Raw genomic sequence first — 21,810 nt, 5'->3', positions numbered from 1 at the left:
GCGCATAAAAGTGAATCTCCATCTTATGGATGATTCATGCAATTATGTAAATAAAAATTGCAATAATAAAGTCATACTTTTTCGGAGCCCTTCATTTGCCCCTTCCCTCTGTTCGAATATATTGATTGATTGTGAAGAATGAGGAGATATAAATATGTGCATCTTTAATAATGAGTGATTCAGGAACAAACTTGTTAAACAGTGAGTTCCCTAGTTATGCGCGACATTCAATATTATATATATGTTATCTTTTTTCACCTTGATTTATCATATTCAAAATCAATAAATCAAAGCATAAATAGAAGGAAGGAGAGAATTTGGTAATCTTGGCTTACTATTTTCGCTGATTTTATAACTTATCCTACTCCTTGAAAAAGTAAAAAGTAAAAATATATATATATATATATTTACTTTTTACCATTATCTCGCCAAAGTCAGAGGAGCTTATTCGTTTTCTAATTTAATTTTTCCTTTTTGGACTGAAATGATAAAACTTTAGTTCTGCGAAAAATTCGGATTTGTTTTTTGCTGAGTTCCCGATTCTCCCCCAGTAATATTCTATTACCGGCAATAATACCGATTCTTCTTCCTTCCTAAGGAAGACCTGCAGTAATGCCGATTGCTCTCCACCGTTCCATAAGAACGATTGTATCCTCCTAAGTCAAATTAAATAAACTGTCTACTCGTAATTCGAGTACATAAATAAAAAGATGTAGTTTTTTTTTATTTCTACTAAATCAACCAGCCATAGCTGTGTAACCCTATTCCTAATAAATCAACCCCTAAGTAACAGGTCCAAACTAGAATAAATCCTAGAGAAGCAACAATTGCCGGTTTTTCCCCTTTCCAACCCCTGTTTATTCTAGTATGTAGATAAATTGCAAATATAATCCAAGTTATTAGCGCCCAAGTCTCTTTTGGATCCCAGCTCCAATAAGATCCCCATGCTTCGTTGGCCCATACTGCCCCGGAAAGTATACCTATAGTTAAAAGAGAAAATCCTAGACCAATGGCACGATAACTCAATTGGTCTAATTGGTTAGTAAATAACCATTTACGATAATTTATAAATGAAAGGCCGAAAGTATGCTTCAATTCCTTTTTTTCTTGGTCATGTGAATTCCCATTTTTATTGAAGAAAAAGGAATTCTTCACATTAATAAAAATCTTTTGATTTATTTGGGACGTAATGACCAAAAAAGCTATCGATGATAGGGATCCACATAAAAGAGTTGCATAACTGAGCAATATCATACTTACATGCATCATTAACCAATGAGATTGTAAAGCGGGTACTAACATTGCAGATTGCTGCATTTTATCTGGAAGACCTAAAGTAGCAAAACCATGAGTTAACATAGCACTTGGCGCGGTGATTGCACCTAACCACCAAGCATCCTGGCCCCGTACTTCTATAACTATATGAATCATGGAGGAAGTCCATGAAAGGAACATGAATGACTCATACAAATTACTTAACGGTAAATGCCCCGAATAGAGCGAACGAGTAACTAATACTCCCGTTATACAAATACACGTCACTATCATGCCCTTTCCTCCCGAATTACTTAGTTCTTCACTTTTATAAACTAAGGTTCCCCAATAAATGAGAGTGACAACAAAAGTAAGAGAAAAAGAGACATGAGCTGATATATGTTCTAGAGTTATAAATATCATAATAAACCCATTTATTTTATTTAATATAGGATTCGTTTCGTAAGAGAAAGATAAAATCGATTGATATGTCATCAATTATATTAACATAGATCGAATTATATTAACATAGATCGAACAATGATAGTAATTTCGATCTATATAGGTACTCCATAAATAATATATATATGTATATATATATCGAAGGGATTGAACCCATAGTATCTTACTAACAATAATGCCGCCACTCGGATTCGAACCGAGATGCTCTAGCACTGCTTCCTAAGAGCAGCGTGTCTACCAATTTCACCATGGCGGCTTGATATTGTTTAGTTACTATATTAGACTATTTTTCCCAAAATTGTCAATGCAAATATTGAGAGAAGAGTATTTTTTTCTCTTCAATGTCCGAATTAACATTAAATAGAAAAATGCAATGTTGGTCGTTATAACGGAGTATAGCGCAGCTTGGTAGCGTGCCATCTTGGGGTGGTGGAGGTCGTGGGTTCAAATCCTGCTGCTCCGAAAGCAACGGTAAACAAGATCGTGTAGATCTATTCTGTTATTGAACATTTATATATTCTTATTCGTCCCGAAGGTTTCTACGGGAGATGCATTTATTTGCATATTCCCGCAGAAACAACATAGCTTATTAGTAATAAATTTGTAAAGGAATCTATTTAACTTCGTAAATACAAAAACTAATTTTTATCTTCTAAAAAAATAATAAAAAATAGAATAAAATGCTAACTTAAAACAATCTTTAGCTATAAAAGCAATTTTAGAAGCTAAATGATATAATTTAAACTTTAGCCAATCAGGAATCCCAAAATAGAGTCCATAATCTTTGCCTAGCGGCACGAGAACCCCCCCGATGCTATAAGCCATCCACCAAGACTTGACAAAATTCTTTATTTTTTGCCACCGAGTCGGTTCATATTTGTCTAAATAACGTATAGTTTCTTCTAGCTCAGTTGTAATTTTAGAACAAACGGTTCTTACCCATTTCTTTTTTGAAAGATAATTTTTCAATTTCGTTAGAAATTTTCTAAGATTTTTTCTTATGATTCCATTTTTTAGAAGAGAATCTCTACTTTCCGTTAGAAACTTTCTAAGTTTCTCCCTAAAAGAACTTATCAATTTTGGAAGAGAATCTCTACTTTCCGTTAGAAATTTTCTAAGTTTCTCCCTAAAAGAACTTATCAATTTTGGAAGAGAATCTCTACTTTCCGTTAGAAATTTTCTAAGTTTCTCCCTAAAAGAACTTATCAATTTTGGAAGAGAATCTCTACTTTCCGTTAGAAATTTTCTAAGTTTCTCCCTAAAAGAACTTATCAATTTTGGAAGAGAATCTCTACTTTCCGTTAGAAATTTTCTAAGTTTCTCCCTAAAAGAACTTATCAATTTTGGAAGAGAATCTCTACTTTCCGTTAGAAATTTTCTAAGTTTCTCCCTAAAAGAACTTATCAATTTTATCATTTTTGTAAGAAGTTCATTGCGCGGGGAGCGGCCGGAAGGAAAAGACGCACTTATGCTACAAAAATTATTCTTTTTTTGCATCTCTGCCTGATTTAGAGGTTCATTTTGTCCAAAAACCGGTGAACGCTTCGTACCCAATAAACTTTTGGTCCGATTTGCCAAATCTTGAAGAATCTCTCTTATTGAAACAAAACTTTGTTTTATAAAATAAAAACTATTTTGCATATGCTCCCAATGATCTATTTTGGGATACATGCGTACCCTCAACATAACAGATCGACTACCATTACTAGTATTCCACCAGAATCGATTCATGCAAATTAGATCCTCTACTCGATAACGAGGCCAAAGAAAACGTCTGATTTTTGCTCTTGTATCTATGCAAAGAGGTTCATCTTTTTCGATGAGACCTTCGTCATTTAGTATCGCTTTACTATTTAATCCTATACTTTGATCTATAGGGGTTTCCAGATTCAAAAGATTCAAAATTCGAAATTCTCTACGACGTTTTGGAAGGAGAATATCTTCGAAAATAAAAGAACTTGAAATTTTTTCATTGACATCCTCAATAGTTTTTCTTCGTCGTTGAGATCTATCAAAAAGATTTACATTTATTCTCTTCTTCTTTAGTTTTAAGAAGAGACTTGCGATTTTGTATATCAAAAATCGGTCATTAAAGTAACCCGGTACAAGTGGAATAGATCTTCGCCTTTCATCGGCAAAAATTCTCAAAAAATCATTCTTGTTATCCTGGAAGCAACTCTTGAGATACAAAATAGTTTCCAATAAATCCAAGTCGAGCTCTCCGTTTTCCAAATAGGGCGTGGTTAGTTGGGCTACAGCGGCTTCATTACCTAATTTCTTTTTATCTAGAAAACGGGACGCATTTCTGCCCTTGGAAAGCCAAGGAGCAAGTGGCAGTTTTTCGAGCTTGTATTTGGTTTTCCAAACGCGAATATTTTTCGCCATTTCTCGATACGGCAATTTATCCGTTTTTTTCTTTAGTCTTTGGGGGTTTTCTTCTTTTCCCTCTTCCTTTTCAAAGCGTTTTCGACCCCTTGGATGTTTGATTTCTTGTTTATTTGCTCCTTTAGGTCCGTTTTTGGTTTCTGATGTGACGCCTACCTTTTTATTTTTATTATCAAATCCAGAATCCAATTTTAATTTCAACTCATCCCATCCCTTCTTATCACCTTGAGAATTTTTCTTCGCATCGCGTTTCAAAATAATTTTTTTGATTGCTATTCGCAGTTTCTCTTTCTCCGTGTTTATTTTTTCATAATTTCTTTTACGATGATAAATATTTCTAAAGTCTCGAACTATAAATTCATTTATTTTCTTCGCAAGTTTAGAATCTTGACGAAGTTTTTTTCGGAGTTCCTTTTTTTCTTTTTTTTCTTTCTCTTGTCTACGTTTTTCAGCCTGTCTTTCAAGCTGTCTAGCTTTTATGGCTTTTTTGTGCTCTTGGAACCTTTTCTTTAGTTCTTGCATTCTCTCTAAGCGTTTCTGCTCATCTTCTAGCTTGAACGCCCTTTTCAGGTTCTTCACTTCTTCTGGAGTAGTCGCCAATTCTAATTTTTGCAATCTCTGCTCTTTCGTCTTTTGTCTTTCTTGTTTTCGTTGTCTTCTTTCCTCTTTTATTTTTTGAAGTTCTGCGAGTTTATTCCTTTTTTCATCCTCTCTCTTCCTGAGACTTTCCATTACATAAGCATCGACATCGAAATCTTGCGCTATTTGAATTTCCCTGAATTCCCACATGTGTTTGATGTGTTTTCGGATTATATCCGGAGGAAAAAGGTCATCAAGGTTTGAGGCATTTTTCGCTTTTTTTCTTATATCTGGAAACAACCAAAAATGGAATTTGTAATACGAATTCTTCCTAGTTGTCGAAGAATCGGAATTGTTCTTTTTCGAAGAATCAAAATTCTTTTTCCTCTTCTTCTTGGAGTACCCAGGATTCTTCCTCTGTTGAAAATTGGTAATAGCTTGATAATCTGGTTCTGGTATGTATTGAATCGCGGGTCCGTGATTATCTTCTTTCGAATGATCCAGATAACTATAAGCGAAAAGATGATATCTGTGAAGCTTGATGCGGTTTTTTAACCGCCTCAAAAAACACGCGAATTGTTTTTCTCCCAAAAAGGATGCAAAGTCATTCCACCCGAATCGGCTACTAATAATTTTTTTGTTTTTCTGCGGCATTATTCTGTAGCCAGCACACCATTTCAACCACTGCTTCCAGTCCTTAGCAGTCAACTCTCGAGGATCGTTACAATTCAATAGTCCTTGCGAATCCAAAAAGTCCTTGACATTTTGTTTGATGAAAGGAGACGATGCTCTGGATTTTAATAAATCCTTCGCATAGGAGCCTTTCATGCTTATTACCTGTTGCCATATCTTGTGAAATATATATGCTTGAGATATTTTTGGGGTTTCCTTCTTTTTGATAGAAGGGTTGATATTTCTATTTGGAGTGAATCTTTTTTGAATTGCCTCAATATTTCTACTCAATTGGACGTAAAATTCTAAATTGGACTCGATCAGAGTCAAAATACTTATTTTGAGATCGATAAGCGTTAATTTTGCCCTTAAATGAAAAACTTTCATAAAGTAAGGCATTTTCTTCCTAATGAATCGAACGCTCTTGTTTTGGAAAATAGAACCAAAAATTTTGATTCGAATTAACCCTTTTTTCAATCTGGATTTTATGTCAGGAGAAGGTTGATTCATTCGATTTTCGAAGTCAGCTCGCAATTTATTATGAATATCTCGATTCAACAAATATTCTTCATTCATCTGCTTGATTCGCTCATGAATCGTAATTGTCCAATTGTCTGGATCTGCGAGATCCAAATCTTGGATCTGCATTGAAAATGGTTCTAATGGATCTTCCATTATTTCCAAGGAGAATTTAATATTCGATGTAGGGGTGGTCCTAATCATTACAGGGGGCTCGTCATTCGTTTGAATATTTTCTGTCCCAGTATCTGGCCGAATGTTGATCTTTATCTTTACTCTTTCTGAGTAAAGGAGTTCTATCCATTGGAGGATAGGTTTGATCCGTTCGATAATAGGATGGATCCTTTCGATAATAGCTTTTGTCCGATGAGATGTAGAATTCAAAATACATTCGCCAATAGGTCTCCAAAAAGAAGGAACTTTTGTTGGATTACCGAAAGGTAGTTCATTTTCTGTTCCATACATGGATAAAAAGCTAGTAGTTCTGTTGTCAGCGTCAGTAGATTGGGGGGTAGATTCATACCAAGGTCTCAAGCGAAAAGGATATACAATCTTGATTTGAATACCTTCTTTTAGGTAGTCTTTCATCCAATCTTTGGGCACATCGATGTCCGTCAATTCATATCCGTCGTAATTACATTTAATATAAAATTCCCTATTCAAATTGGACCAATCCCGCTCCCATTCGGGGGCCTGAAATAATAAAACACGAGCGAAGTTTTTGGCTATTATTAATGAAGGGAAATATAATCTTTTACGAAGATATGTATGTGTGAATAATACACCCGCTCTGAGATAGTGAAGCAATTCCCAATCGAAGCCCTGCTGTATTTGACGGCGACGATTTTCCTCTCTCTTTTGCTTTCGATCCAGATATTTGTCAAAATATCTTACGAGTCTTGAAATCGTAATATCTTTTTTGATTTCCCTTTTAGGATTTGGCTTGCGACGTGGCTTTTGCATCATTTCTTTTAGTCTCTCGAAAAGACTCGACTGTGGTCGAGGTATCCAATTGTTGACCACTGATACTTTTCGTCTTTGAGAACGGACAGCTCCTTTTACTAAAAATCTACGAAAATCTCCTTCATATGGATAACTAAAGACATGTATGTCTTTAGTTACGAGGTCCTCCTCTGCTTCGTCCTCCGCTTCGTTCGCTATTTCTTGTTCTGGTATTTGCTCTTGTTCTTCTGATTGTTGGTTCTCATCTTTGAACCATTGAGAGAAGCCTTTCAGAATTCCTTGTTCGCTCTTTTTTTGTTCATCTTCAAGCTCTAGCTCTTTGATTTTCTCAAAGGGTTTAATAACAATTAAATGCCGAGCTTTTTTTGGACGAGTTTCCAGACAATCTTTGACACACATAGTATCATAAATGCCCGATATTATCGTTGAGGGCCATTTAGGCACAATGCACCTATTAAAGTCTCGGATTCGAGGTTCATAATCATTAACAATCGCTTTCTTCTTCAGTTCCATGAATTTGAGATAAAGGGCATAGAAATCAAAAAAATCTTGAAAATCTTGATCAAGTTTCTTTTTATTTTTCTTTTTAGCGTTGCTCTTTTTAGAAGGAAGATCCTTATCCGAAATCTCCTGAGGGATCTTTTTAGTATCTATAGATACCTCAGAATTTGGTAGTTCATCTGAGCTCATTAAAAAAAATCGCTCATAAAGTAAAGCCTGCTCCGTAGGAAGAACGCTAACAAGCAATTCCGATTTCGTACCGGTGGTTTCAAGAAAAATCTGCAATAAATATTGAATGAATATTTTTTTATTGCAAGAAGCGATTTCCTTTTCTATCCGTCTGGTTAGAGGCGCCGGAGCCAATGTTTTCAACACATATTCGACTGAATCTTTCGGATAAACAGCTTCAAATCTTGACAATAAATTTGCCAATGAAGCGTCATCCAAAAATTTCCTTTTTTCCTGTTCTTCTAATAAGAAGATACGAATTTTATCGAGCCACCATTTGGAAATAATTTTTATTTTTTCGTTTCGTAGTTGAACGATTTTCTCCTTATTTTCTGGTCGAATTAAGGAAATTCGATCAAGTTGGTTGGTAGAATCATGGGCGTTTTTCTGTAATTGCTCGGTAGAATCATCTGGAGGTAGCATCCACGGTGATTTAAATTGATTCACCGACCCGCGGAATGGCCCGCTCAGTAAAGGATCGTGTATTTCTGGAAGATAATTTCCATCTTTAGTTCTAGAAAATCTGATTTTTTTTTCTATCACATCTACAAGAGGGGATCCATTGCTTAGAGCTCTCACTCGATCTTCAAGTTCGAGTGCTAGGAAGCTTTTTTTCTCTCCTTTTTTTGATACCCATTCAAAAAGGTGATCCTGATTTCGATCAAGACTTTGATCGCCGAGGTTTACCATTTTTGCAAAGAAAGAGATACTGGGTGGAGCTGTGAAAGATAGTCTTTGATGCCCATCACTGAGACAAGCATCAAAGAAATATTCGGCTACTTGGCTCTTCACAGGGCCACGAAGAATGAAATTTCCTACACCCACGTATCGGGTGGGTACGTTAAATCGGTTGTAATCAAAAAATAGTAATGGCCAGGTTTTTATTAATATGTTGGATAAAGCCAAATCTGCATCAGTTTCTTTGCTCAGTTCTTTTAAGGATAGCACCCTTACCATTTTGCGAGAAATGGAAGAAAGAGAAACAGTAGCTTTAATTTTTTTTTTCTTCTTTGAAGTTTTTTGTTTATAATCATCTTTGTAAGCTTTTTTCTTTTGATCAAGTTCTTGCGAAGATTCCTCAAATTCTTCTAGAGGGCCCTGAAGAAAGGCTCGGTTATCCACGTATTTTGTCACGAAAAGTGACGGATTTTTCCCGTAGCATGCCAGCATAAAGTAACCAAAGAAAATGACTTGAAAAGTGAAAGCAAAGAGCTGCCTCCTTTTGCCCAATTTTAAAGGCGAATCGCCTTCGACGCGTAAACAAAAGAGGTTCGTGATTTTGACGAATAAAATTTGCCCTGTGAGCCATCCGGCTGCGGTGCTCATCAGAAATAAAAGGCTTCCACTGTACCTAAATAACATGATGTTGATGAGCCGCGGATAGACGGATTTACCGAAAAGGGCAGGATTCAGCAATTGTAGAGCGATTCCAAGAAAAAACTCGATCACCGGATTATTCATCCAAGGGAACAACACATTGGAGAAAAGAATCCTGATAAAAAGAAATAAAAAGACTGGCACAAACATTAGAGTCATCGCGTGAGGTTTCAAAACGAAGCTATAGATAGGGCACAGATAAATGGATGAAAAAATTATAACTTGCCCAAGAAACGAACCGCTAAGAATCAATTTTCCCGTAGGAATGCTTTTATCACCATTTGTATCTAAGATCTTATCCTTAATCAACAAGGATCTGAGATAATACATCTGAGCGGGACCAATTGGCAATGTTGATAAAAACCCATAATACACCCCGAAAAGCACAATTGGAATGCTCCTTTGTATCCAAGGCAACAGAAAAGCTATCATTTTTTAAATCCTCCTTTTTTTAATATTTTAATATTAGAATTATTACTTTGATCTGGTATCGAAAGTATGCGAAAAAGATGCCGAGGTGCACGATAACGAAACATAAAATACTCCTTGTTTTAAATAAATAAACAAATTGGAAAGAGGGATAGAATATTTTTAGAGTTCAAAAACTCTATTTAAAGAAATACAGCTTTTTTCATTTATATTGACTATTCTTTCTTAAATAGTAACAATATCTCTATTGGAAAGCTTATATTTCTCAAGCTATTATATTAAATAAGTCCTCCCTATGATTTAGGGATGAATAGTTCTAACAAGAACGAGGTCTACTCGACATGGGTGTCGAACGTAAAGTATTTGACATCTCGGTGATATAATTTAATTCGACCCAGCTTGCTTCCTCCTCTTCGGGCCCTTGATATGGCACTTTCGGCACATTTTTGAAACCCATGTTACTCGTTTCTTTTTTTTTTTCTTTTTAGGCCCCATATTATTATACTTTCTTTTTGATTTTCGCGCAACAATTTTTTTTTTCTTTTTTAGGCCCCATAATTAATATACCTTATTTTTGATTTCGCGCAACAATTTTTTTTTTTCTTTTTTAGGCACATATAAAATATTAGTTTATTTTTGATTATCGTGCGACAATTCATTTCACGTATATATTATTATAGTTTATTTTTGATTTTCGCGCAACAATTTTTTTTTCTTTTTAGGCCCCATATTATTATACTTTATTTTTGATTTTCGCGCAACAATTTTTTTTTTCTTTTTTAGGCACATATAAAATATTAGTTTATTTTTGATTATCGTGCGACAATTCATTTCATGTATATATTATTATAGTTTATTTTTGATTTTCGCGCAACAATTTTTTTTTCTCTTTTTTAGGCCCCATATTATTATACTTTCTTTTTGATTTTCGCGCAACAATTCACACTGTCTAACTTATAGCTCCCTTCTTCGTGGACGAAGTCGATTTACGAATTATCTATCATCTATACAATATCTTTCCTATAGAAAGATGTTTATCAATATCCTTTCATTTTGTTTACTAAATGCTTATTTCCATCTCATGCATGTTAGTTATAGCATGAACATAATATTATTTAGATATTATTCAGATATTGAATAATATCTAGCTCATATTATATCCTTTTGATCCACCTTCGCTGAACTATATAACGATATGCGATTATAATATTGTATTGTGAAATATTTGATCCATGAAATAGAATTAGCTTGTTGGATGCCTTGATGGTGAAATGGTAGACACGCGACATTCAAAACGTCGTGCTAAACAGCGTGGAGGTTCGAGTCCTCTTCAAGGCAGACATACTATAATGTCTATTGAATGAGCAATTCAATTGATATTATAATTATAATATCAACAAATCGTAATATCGACAAATCGAATTGAAATAATATCAATTTTATTTTCTTTTTTGATACGGGCTAAAATACTCAAAATTATTGTTTTCAAAGTCTTGCAAAATCGGGACCGATCGAATTTGAACAAATAATAGGAATCTATAGAATCAAATGAAAGATTATTTCTTCGGAATAAAAAAGAAAGAGTAAACATAGTAGAGAATATTTCATCAAGTTCAAGCGAACTGACTTGGTTCATATTTATTACTATGCTTACTCTTACATCATCGTAATATCAATTTATATTGAAATGAAAGATCTAGGCTTTTTTATTCTTATTCAATCCTTCCACTAATAAGCAATCAATGGCATTCGGAGAAAGCCATTTTGTTTTTAACAATGTATCGATCATTTGTTTAAATAACATTCTATTAGAGAAGAATAAATTTGATAAATATTCATGACTTTCGGATAGAGTTTTATAAATAAGAGATTCATTAAATAATAAATCTCTATTTTCCCTTTCTCCCTTGAGCAAACGTTGCTTAAACTTATCATCCCGTGTTTTTTCACGGAACCAACGTTCACTTATCACCGATTGGGAATATGGTAATACACGTCTCAATCGGATACCAATTTCTTGAAAGCGTTTGAAACTTTCAAAATTTTCTTTTTCTTCCATTTTAATGTTAAGAGGTAAATCGTCATCATTAGTCTGAATTTTCATTCCTAGGGCTATTTTTCTCACCTTTTTACGCTTTAGAATAGCCTTTAACGTTTTTTTAATACTGAATTTTAGGTCCCTTGTTGAAGAATAAGTAAGATAAATACTCTTCACGAGTTCTTTAGTAACAAAAAGTTCTCTTCGTTCAAAACCAGGGTGCTTATTTAGAAAGCGAATACTCACGGGATCCCAAAGAAATCGACGAGCTAGATAGATTACTGGCGTATTTAAAGGTTTATACTCCGTTGCATACTCTTCTGTGTCAAATTGATATATTCCCATCCTTTGAAACTTATTGTATAAGAATTTTGCTTCCCAGAAAGCAGCTGTCTTTCTTTCTAGAATATCGTCCTTCGCAGCATAAAGAGGCCGGAAGTCGGGACCAGACATCAGAAATTTCTTCCAATACAAACTAGAAAGGCGGGTCGGTCTTTCTTGAAACCTTCCAAACAGATGAAGATAATCCAATAAAGGATTGTCTATTGTTATATCTTTGATATGCTCGAATCGATTGCTGCGAATAAAACTAAAACGCCAGGTCCTAGAATCACAAACTATAGGAGTTTCCTCTTCTTCTCCGTAGGAATTTCTTAATTCTTTAGATAAAACGATTTTATCTAGTATAGAAGATAATCCTTTTTGCATCGTATCTCTTTTGAACTGAGGAGCAATTGTGATGTAATCAGAATTACCCCGATATATTGCCAACGATGGAAACTCTTCCAGAAGACCCTGTAAAAGACTCGAAGCTAGAATGAAATCATTCTCAATGAAAGGATCAAAAGGACTCCAATTCTCGGAATTTGATTCCGATAGAAACCAACAATCTTGAGCTACTGATCCGGCCAAGCAACCCAAAATATGATAGAATATGGTAAACTCTTTCGCAGCTGTTCCGGCAATTGAAGGTTCTAAATACCATTGATGCAAATAGTTTGCCCTTCGACCCTGGAAATCTAGAGTAAGCCTTAGGGAATTTTTTAAATACGTTAATTTATTTTGTATAATAGCTTTCCCTATCTTATAGGGAAGTCCTTTAAAAAATTCACTGAATTTCAGATTATAATTGCAAGGACCCCAATTTGATCTATACAAAGCTACCCCAATTATATCATTGTCTATAGCTGAAGTATTTTGGCTCCTGCTAATTAGAAATATTTCATCAGCAAGTTTTGCTAGATCTCGCGTAGTAAAGCCTTTGGTAGTTAATCCAAATTCATCATAGCAGTTCCACTCTTTTCTCAAGTAGAGCCCTTTGTTACGTAAAAGCAAAGGAAATTCTTTTTCTCGATGTGGGGCAGGCAACTTTTTAGTGTTAATAAATGTATCGAATCTTCGTTTACTACGAGGAGGAGTTATTAGAACTGGATCAATTTTTTTTGGAATATGAGTTGAAGCAATAACAACAATATTTTGTTTGATGGTGGCTTCTTTTTCACCATCAATCGCATTATATGGATCCCCGAGGAGTTCTATCAATAATGCAATAAGGAAGAAATAATCATTCAGTTCATGAATGCTTGGAATCCATATGACGCAAGGAGACATCAATTTTGCCAATTTGAGTGCAAACACGAATTGGATTACTCTTCTCGCAAAATACTCTGGAGGGTTAGGATCCCCTACTCGGTCATACAAAAACTTATGGGGTTTTCTATCATAATGCGCTTTTTCATATACGTCTTTTGGCCTGCCTGACCAGCCGAGAGACCTAAGGATATTTTCATGCTCAAGGTATGATTTTTTAGCTGAAGATGTATACTCGGGTTCATAGCGAGACAGAAGTTTCTGCTGCCTCAAAAAACTTTTAGGAGATATTCTTATTAAAGGTAAATAAGAATCTGCTGCTAAACTTTTAGCCAAGTACGATCGTCCAGTTTCCTTAGGCCCTATCAGCAAAATTCGATTCGAAAGGGACGGTACCGGGTAGAGTGGGTAAAATCTCACTTGGTCAGATAAAGATGAGTGAATTGGCATCGAAGTAATCTTCTGATAAAAAGCAGCGAAGATCGGCATTTCTGCTAAAAACAATGAATTTAATTCGGAGTTCATTAGGCCTATTCTATGAGTTAGGCCTAGCTGAATAAATTCAGCTAAATATCGAAAGTAAAGAAGTCCCGGCTGTTCTCTTTTTTCAAAATATTCATGAAAGAAACCAATAGGGGGGGTTAACTTCGATTCAAAGTAAGAGATTTGTTCTTGTATTAAAAACAATCTATTTTCTCTCAAAAGGAAATCATCCACTTCAAATTCGTACAAAATTGTTTTTACAATTGAGTGAAATTGACTAGAGTCTTTTAAACGCCATTTAATATTTTTGACATACCAAATTTTCAATAGTAGCAATAATCCTATATCATCAGGATCCGATTCCATCTCGATATAGTCCAGAAATGTAAGCCAAGAACCATACCAATTTAAATTAGAAAAATTTCTAAGCATTCTAAAAGATCTAATCATTTCTCCTACTCCGTTAAAGCAGGAGTAATTATACTGCAAAACTTTGATGAGATAGAAGTTCCTATAAAACTGAACCAACAATAAGGGAATTATGCAAGAAATATAAAAGAAAAATCCAATGAAGATACAAAGAAAAATATCATATTCCCGAACATTGAGTATATATTTCCATGTATCAAATGATATTGACGTATCCTTTCCCTCAACTACTGTTTTATTTATTGATTTCAATAAATTGGAAACATCCAAATGGGATAACAAAAGATTCAATTTCGGGAGAATTTTCTCTCTAAATTCCCACTTTAAAAGTCTCCAAAATTGATGATAAAGTGCCCACAAAATATCCAAATTGTGATCCGAATTTTGCCTAATATTGTGCAGGATTGATACCAACTGATCACTACTATTTATTGGTATTTCCGGAAAAGTAGCTAAAAACATATTTTTAGTATATTTCCAACCTGTGGAAGTAAAAAGCCATAACCATGCCCTATATGTTTGAAACAGACCCCATTTCTCAAAAAGAATATTTATTTGAAGGGTCTTAAAAGAAACTAAGAACTTTAGTTCTGAAAAGAAAAACTTTATTTTTTCTTTATTGAAAAAGTCACCTATGGTTTTGTCTTCCATTATGTGGTTCAAACTTTCTGTTGAACTATATTTTTCTTTTTCTGCAAATTGATTCATTCGCAAAGATATTTCGGACAGTAGATCATCTTGGTAAGAAGTTTGAATAAGATCTATGTTGGAACTAAAACTGTTTTTAAAATATTGGTTACAGGTGTTTTCTTCTGAATCTGAACTATTTAAAAAAGGATAGCAAGAGTTTTTGTCAAAATTGACAATTTGTGGGCTTATTAAAGGAGTTTTATAAATATCTTCAATCGATAAAAAATCTATATTACTATGAATAATAGAGTTCAATTTATTAAGTAAATTAGACGATTTATGCAAATCATGGATTAGCGCTTGGTCACGTAAATATTGATCCAATAATCGATTTACTTGTGACTTTATGAGTGAGATAGTTTCTTTCTCTGAGTACACAGCTCTCATCTCACCAATACACAAAGAAAACAGATTGTTATGAATCGGAACTAAATTGGGAACTAAATTTAATAATTGTCCATATGTTACATTCTTATTTTTGATATGAATCCTCTCCATGTAAGAAGCTAATCTTTTTTTATAATTTAAACGAGGACGGTGTAAATAATCTAAAAATTCAAATGTATTTGCTTTGTAAAAAGAAGCTCTCAATGAATTTTGATTAGAGAGTTTTAAAGGATTCAACCAATTGTCTCGATCATCGAATATTGCCGAAAGACCCGCGTTATTCAATAATTCCATGTAATTTTTTCCATTATCGAATACATCAATAATCGATTCAATTATCGGTTTCTCATTCAAACCTAATGGTGATATTGTTTGTTCATCGATCAAGGATTCAAGATTAGGAATTGATTTAGATTTTTTTTCATTTTCAATCGGATTGATATTAATCTCGTCCGAGATAATCTTATAAATTTTATTATCAAAAATTTTATTGGGATTTCCAAACCAACCCCAATGTTGAGTAGTCCATAATTCAATTGGATCGAACACTCTATTTTTTAAATTGTTTTGTTTGGAAATGGACAAAACATATTCTAATCTTTTTTGAAATATTTCGATCTGAATGGACAATACAAAAGCGTTCAAATTCCGATTTTGATTTTCAACAGTTCGAAAAATAGAGCGATTGAACCATTCTTTCTGACATTTTCTCCAACTTGATGAATGCTGGGTAATTGTATCTTGCGTTACATTATTCAATTTTATCCAATTTGTTCGAATTGGATCTTTTAAATTGCGACTTAATGTTTTGATTAAATAGATTCTATTTAATATTTTTCGTAATTCAAAATTGAATTCCAAATAGTATTTATTCCATACTTTTTGTAATTCCAAATAGTATTTATTCCATACTTTTTGTAATTCCAAATAGTATTTATTCCATACTTTTTGTAATTCCAAATAGTATTTATTCCATACTTTTTGTAATTCCAAATAGTATTTATTCCATACTTTTGTCAATTGAAAAGAATATCTATTGAATGTTTTTACGAATTCAATATAGAATCTTTTCAATACTTTTTTCCATTCCAAATAATACTTCTGGAACGATTTTGAAAAAGCATACTCATCCAGTACAGTTTCGGATTCTAAATCGTCCAATGCAGTTTCAGATTCTAAATCGTCCAATACAGAATCTGATTTTAAAGAATACTTAGAGTATTCATTAAATACTTTTGATAAAAAGACGTTCTTCAACAAATGGAATCTCTTAAACGTTTTTTCAAAATGCTCGTCAATTTGAATCTTGTATTTATTCAATATTAGTTGAATGAAAATTTTGATGTTATCATCCTTTGCTATTTGATTTGTATATTTATTATCTTTATCAAGAATATTGAGTAGCATAAAGAAAGAATGATGCTTTAATTTATCTCTGTAATTGAAGATCTTGTTCAATAATATATTCTTGTTAAGTTCATATAATTCATTCATGCGATAATCCACATCCAGGACAATTTCATTATAGTAACCCTGATTAGGCTTAGTTATTGATAGAGTAAATTGATCCGTTATTTTAAGAACAAATTTTTTCAATTGAAAATCATCATTTAATGTTAATTCTTCTTTATTTTGATCACAGGATGAAGAAGATCTTGAAGATAAATTCTGATTCAGAAATCGAATACAATTTAATTGGTTTATCTCTTTTCTGAGATTCCATCCGGAATCTGATAAAATATCATAATTTACAGAAGGATTTTTAAGAAATGTTTTAACCTTCCATAGATCAACTATTCTATTCTTTTCTAATCCCCTGAAATATTGAAAAGCGTCTTGCCGCCCTTTCAACAATTTGAATTTTTCACTGGGTTTCTTAGTATAATTAATACTTATAGATGATTCATCTATTGACAAATCATCAAAGAACCCTTTGAAAAATTCCGATTCTGAAAAGGAATAAGATTCTCTTATTCGATCTGATTCTTCTTGTTCCATTTTTTCTTGTTCCATTTTTTCTTGGAACATTTCTTCCAATATTTTCTTACATTTATCCCTTATTTCCTTGATTTTTTGCAGTTGCTCTTTGTAGTTTTCGATTTCTTCAACTCTTTCTTTCCTTTCTGAAATTATGGAATCTTCTGATCTTGAAGAGAAATCAAATTCTTCTGTTTGAACTAATTTTTTTTCTAGTTGCTCAATTTCGTTTTCTAGTCCCTCAATAATTTCGTTTTTATGAATTATCGATTCCCTCCATTCATAAAGGTTTTCAGGTTCTTTTTCAGGTTCCCAATATTCGTTTGGAATCGAATTAAAAGATGAATCAATCTCCCATTCGACGCCATTCGATTCCTTCTCCGAAGGACTTTCCCAACTTATTGTTTCTTGCTTCTCAGATATTCTATCATCTATCTGATTCAGATTTGTGTTAGAACTTGATAAAATCCAAACATGTTCTTTTGGATTGAGCAAGCAACGTTGATATCTCCTTTTGCCTTTTGGCAAAGACATAAAAAGATGCGGAACAAGCAACAAATTTTTCTTTCTAGCCCCAAAATGTTGTACAGATGGAAATATCTTCATCAAATTATATGATGATTTGTCTCTTTCAATTAAAGCTCGAGTATTTAAAAAATAGAAAAGTAATGGTAATGCTATTATCATTACAGCTTTTATTGCTTGCCCTTTTAAAATAAATATACGTATATCCCGTATAAGTAATGTACTAAGAATCCGAAAGTCAAAAAGCTTAACAACACTTTCTCGACCAGAAAATATTTGACTTAGCAATCTCACCAAATTGGATTCGTTCCATGGAACGAATATTTCCATCATGTTATCTTTCAATTTCGACTGAACGCTAAAGAACCAAACTATTTCTCGGTTCTTTCCAATAGGGTCCGTAGACCACGGGTTCTCATGTTTTTTCATAGAGTTTTTTTGTATTGTAAATAATATAATGTAATTTTGTAAACGATAGAATGTGATTATTACTAATCAAATTGAATTATAATAAGAAAGACGCAGTTAATGCAACTTATTCAACTAACTTTGTGCAATTAATTTGTACAAAAAAAGTTCTTGTTATTTATAGAATAGATAGAGGCGAAGACGATTTGTCTCCCCTGTTTACAGAGAGAGAGTTTAATTAGTAAACAATGCAATATTTAAACATTAATAATAATACCTACAGAAGAGAGGAAGATTTTTTGTGGATACTTTTTTTAAAAGGGCAAAAAATAGATAGGTATCTATTATACGAAACCAAACATACCAAAAATAAAATAGGATTTTTAGACCCTATTTAGAACGATACTTCTTTCATTCAATTTTCATTAATTTAAGAATCTCTATTTGTACCCCCCAATTAGATCTTATCTATCTGTATTGTTCCTTTAATTAGCATTTTATCCTATAGAAATTGCTAACAATCCCAAATCTCTTTCTTATTGAAAATTAGAAACATAAATTAGAATTCAATTTAAAATCAACTTTTTTTATTTCTGCTTTACCATGGCATCCATGGCTGAATGGTTAAAGCACCCAACTCATAATTGGGAAGTCGCGGGTTCAATTCCTGCTGGATGTACTACAATAAAAAGTTATTGTGCTCTGCTCACAATAACTTTTAGATGAAAGAACAAGGTTATCTCGATTCAATTAAGTGTCGAGATTAGATTATCTACGTCCATGTTTTTGTAATTCTTTTCTATTTAAAATAGAACAGAATTACAAATATTTTATTTACGCACGTTTGAACGACTTTTTCTCATAATGAAAATGTATATTTATGGTACAAAATGAACTTCTAATTTAACGATCAAGTTGATTTTGTAATTAGAAGTTCATCTGATAATTTAAGCCTATTCCCTGCAATTTTAAGAATATGAGGGCAATTCTTACTTTTTTCAGTAAGTAGAAGATTTATAGAAATAAATTTCTAAAATAATGTATCCTGGGCAATTGCAACAATTGGATTCATTACTATTCCCAGTAAAGTAGATGCCATTACACATACAATCATACTAAATTCGATAGAATTTTTTGAGATTGAAGAAGATAATCTATAATTTTGCACGTAGGGAGTTATTTCTTTGTTTCTTTCAGTCATTAATAACTTAATTATTTTCAGATAATAATATATTGAAATAACACTCATAAAGAGCCCTATCGAAACTAATAAATAGGAACCTGCTTGCCATCCACACCAGAATAGATAAAGTTTTCCAAAAAAACCTGCTAATGGAGGAATACCTCCTAGAGATAGCAGACATAAAGATAAAGACAAAGCTGAAAAAGGGTCTTTCATATATAATCCTGCGTAATCCCGAATGTTATCTGTTCCTGTACGTAGACTGAATAATACAATACAAGCAAAAGTTCCTAAATTCATAAAAATATAGAGCAGCATATAAGTTATCATACTTGCATATCCATTATTTGAGTCTCTATCAATTATTCCAATAAGGATATATCCAATTTGACCTATCGATGAATATGCAAGCATACGTTTTATGCTTGTTTGAGTAATAGCAATTAAATTTCCTAATATCATGCTAAGAATAGCTAATATTTCCAAAAGAAGATGCCATTCGTTCAATGAGAAATAAAAAATAATATCAAAAATTCTAGTGGCTAAAGCTGAAGCAGCTACTTTTGAAATAACAGAAATAAAAGCAACGACTGGAGTGGGGGAGTTAGAGTCGAAAAGAGGAATTCCCCCTCCTTTCTCTCATTCAGAACCGTGCATGAGACTTTCTTCTCGCACGGCTCCTAAGTGATAAAAAAGATTAGTGGATTCTCTCTTTTTTATTACCTTCCTCGTGTATGTATAAGATTGAATCTATTCAATTGATAGAATAGAATCGCTAATCCTTAACTTTCCGAGGAATCCTTACTCAGTGGTTATTATGGTAAATCCTTTTTTTTTTTTTTTAAGTTCAGCAGTTATGAAAGAATTAAAAATAAAAAATAAAACCATCTGATTTAAATCGTTCTGAATAGTCATGCGATGCTCATCTTAGGGTAATCTTTTTGTCGACGGATGCCTTCTTTTTTACACTCGTAGTTTTTGAAGAATGAAAACTTACTATGTAGCATCTACGTAAAGAATAAAAATATTGTACACGTCATTAATCTGATCCTTTGTAAAAACTACCCGTAATAACTAACTTGTAAAAGCTATTTGTTGATTCAATCAAACAATTTAGTTTGTTTCTTACTTTGCTTTACCTTAATTGAATTCAATTTAATTTTTGGTAAAAGTGATGTCTTAGCCCAAGTGGGAATAACAGTCTTTTTTCCACATGTCTATAGAGTTTTTATAAATAGAAACATCTCTAAAAAAGAGATTTAGAAATGTCATAATTTGTAAAACGAATCGCACTCCTTCATATACATCGGGGGTCCATTGATGAAAAGGAACTAGGGAAAGCTTGAATGCAATTCCTACCGTTATAGATAGAAGTGCAATCCAAATTCCTGGAGAGTTATACATTTGTGTATTTATAAGACCATTGGCTATTTCTTGAAGTTCAATCTCTCCTCCAGATAGACCATATAGCCAAGAAAGGCCATAAGCAAGAATGGAAGAACTTGTTCCACCCATAAGTAAATATTTCATAATAGCCTCATTAGACCGTACATCTCTTTTGGTATATCCAGATAATAGATAAGAACATAGACTTAAACATTCTAAAGATACGAAGATAGTTGTTAAATCATTAGCACCACATAAAAACATTCCTCCTAGAGTAGCTGTTAATATGAAAAGCAAAAACTCTGTTACAGCCATTTCTGTACATTGAATGTATTCCACGGATAGAGGAATACATAAAGTGGAACATAATAAAATTAGAAACCGAAATATTTTATTAAAATTGTTTGTTTGGAAATTACCAAAAAAACTGATTGTAGGTTCTTCTCTCCATTGAAATAGCAAAAAGGCTGTGCTTAGCACTAAACTGGTTAAAGAGATGAAATAAAACCAAGTTGTCTTTTTCTGATCAGAAATGAAGTCGATCACTAGAAGAAGGAATAGGCCGAAAATCAGGATACATTCTGGAAAAATGGAACTTCCATAGAAGAGAAGCAAATGAAATTCTTTCATAAAAATGATTTAAAAGTATTAATTGAAAATGAGTTTTTCATTTTGTCCGGATCATAATTTAGTAACTTCAATGAATCTTCAAGCAACATTTTCTTTCATTTACATTTCTATAAACCTGATGAATAAGATTGAATATTCATCCATAATCTCCTTATTATCATTTATCTACGATTTATTTTTCATTCTTCTTTTCCTTTCGTTTTCGTTCCAATAAAAGAAAACTTACTTTGTCAAAATTTATCCAAATTTTCTTTTATTGGCCAGAATGCAACAAATCTGTGGATCTATTTATATAGTTAGTGGGTTAATGGTAATGCGCAAAAGCTTTATTGGATTCTGCCATTTTATGAATCTCCTCCTTCTTGCGTATAGCATTGCCTTTCTCTCTGGCAGCATCCATTATTTCGTAACTCAATTTGAAATGCATATTTCGACCAGAACGTTTTCTGGATGATTCTAATAACCAACGAATAGCAAGTATTTTTCCTTCTTTCTTTTTTATTTCAATGGGAACTTGATAAGTGGATCCACTTACACGTCTTGATTTTACTATCAATTTGGGAGTTAATTTTTGTATTGCTTGACGTAGAACAATTAGTGGATTTTTCTCTGTTTTTTGTTGAATCTTTTTTAGAGATTGATAAAAAATTCGATAAGCTAATGATTTTTTTCCGTGTTTAAGAATACGGTTAACGACCATGTTAACTAATCGATT

At 32.9% G+C, this 21,810-nt stretch overlaps 5 protein-coding genes and 4 non-coding genes across 9 annotated transcripts in view; 3 read left to right on the top strand and 6 right to left on the bottom strand. All coding sequences in view use genetic code 11, as the record gives it.

Annotated features, from left to right (window-relative positions):
• Positions 1-732: 732 nt before the first annotated feature.
• On the bottom strand, positions 733-1,677 carry ccsA (cytochrome c biogenesis protein). Its single transcript has one exon. The coding sequence runs from the start codon at positions 1,675-1,677 to the stop codon at positions 733-735; it is 945 nt and encodes a 314-aa protein (YP_001806711.1).
• Positions 1,678-1,892: 215 nt separating this feature from the next.
• CrjaCt032 lies at positions 1,893-1,972 on the bottom strand. Its single transcript has one exon. It is a non-coding gene; the product is annotated as a tRNA-Leu (tRNA).
• A 133-nt stretch (positions 1,973-2,105) lies between these two features.
• Positions 2,106-2,179, top strand: CrjaCt031. The gene has a single exon. It is a non-coding gene; the product is annotated as a tRNA-Pro (tRNA).
• A 182-nt stretch (positions 2,180-2,361) lies between these two features.
• Positions 2,362-9,372, bottom strand: ycf1 (hypothetical chloroplast RF1). The gene has a single exon. The coding sequence runs from the start codon at positions 9,370-9,372 to the stop codon at positions 2,362-2,364; it is 7,011 nt and encodes a 2,336-aa protein (YP_001806710.1).
• A 1,254-nt stretch (positions 9,373-10,626) lies between these two features.
• CrjaCt030 lies at positions 10,627-10,707 on the top strand. Its single transcript has one exon. It is a non-coding gene; the product is annotated as a tRNA-Leu (tRNA).
• A 358-nt stretch (positions 10,708-11,065) lies between these two features.
• Positions 11,066-17,917, bottom strand: ycf2 (hypothetical chloroplast RF2). Its single transcript has one exon. It carries the CDS (start codon positions 17,915-17,917, stop codon positions 11,066-11,068), a length of 6,852 nt encoding a protein of 2,283 aa, YP_001806709.1.
• Positions 17,918-18,502: 585 nt separating this feature from the next.
• CrjaCt029 lies at positions 18,503-18,575 on the top strand. Its single transcript has one exon. It is a non-coding gene; the product is annotated as a tRNA-Ile (tRNA).
• A 351-nt stretch (positions 18,576-18,926) lies between these two features.
• ndhB (NADH dehydrogenase subunit 2) lies at positions 18,927-21,095 on the bottom strand. Its single transcript has 2 exons — positions 20,373-21,095; positions 18,927-19,682 (listed from the first exon to the last, which is right to left on the bottom strand). Exons 1-2 carry the CDS (start codon positions 21,093-21,095, stop codon positions 18,927-18,929), a joined length of 1,479 nt encoding a protein of 492 aa, YP_001806708.2.
• Positions 21,096-21,399: 304 nt separating this feature from the next.
• Positions 21,400-21,810, bottom strand: part of rps7 (ribosomal protein S7) — a 468-nt gene continuing 57 nt past the window's right edge. Inside the window, exon 1 of the mRNA in view lies at positions 21,400-21,810. This exon is cut by the window's right edge and continues 57 nt beyond it. Within this exon, the coding sequence (YP_001806707.1) occupies positions 21,400-21,810 (411 nt within the window).

The sequence above is a fragment of the chloroplast genome of Cryptomeria japonica (genome assembly GCF_030272615.1).
Source record: "Cryptomeria japonica chloroplast, complete genome".
In the NCBI taxonomy this organism is placed as follows: domain Eukaryota; kingdom Viridiplantae; phylum Streptophyta; class Pinopsida; order Cupressales; family Cupressaceae; genus Cryptomeria; species Cryptomeria japonica.
This window is presented reverse-complemented; position numbering and strand designations above follow the sequence as displayed.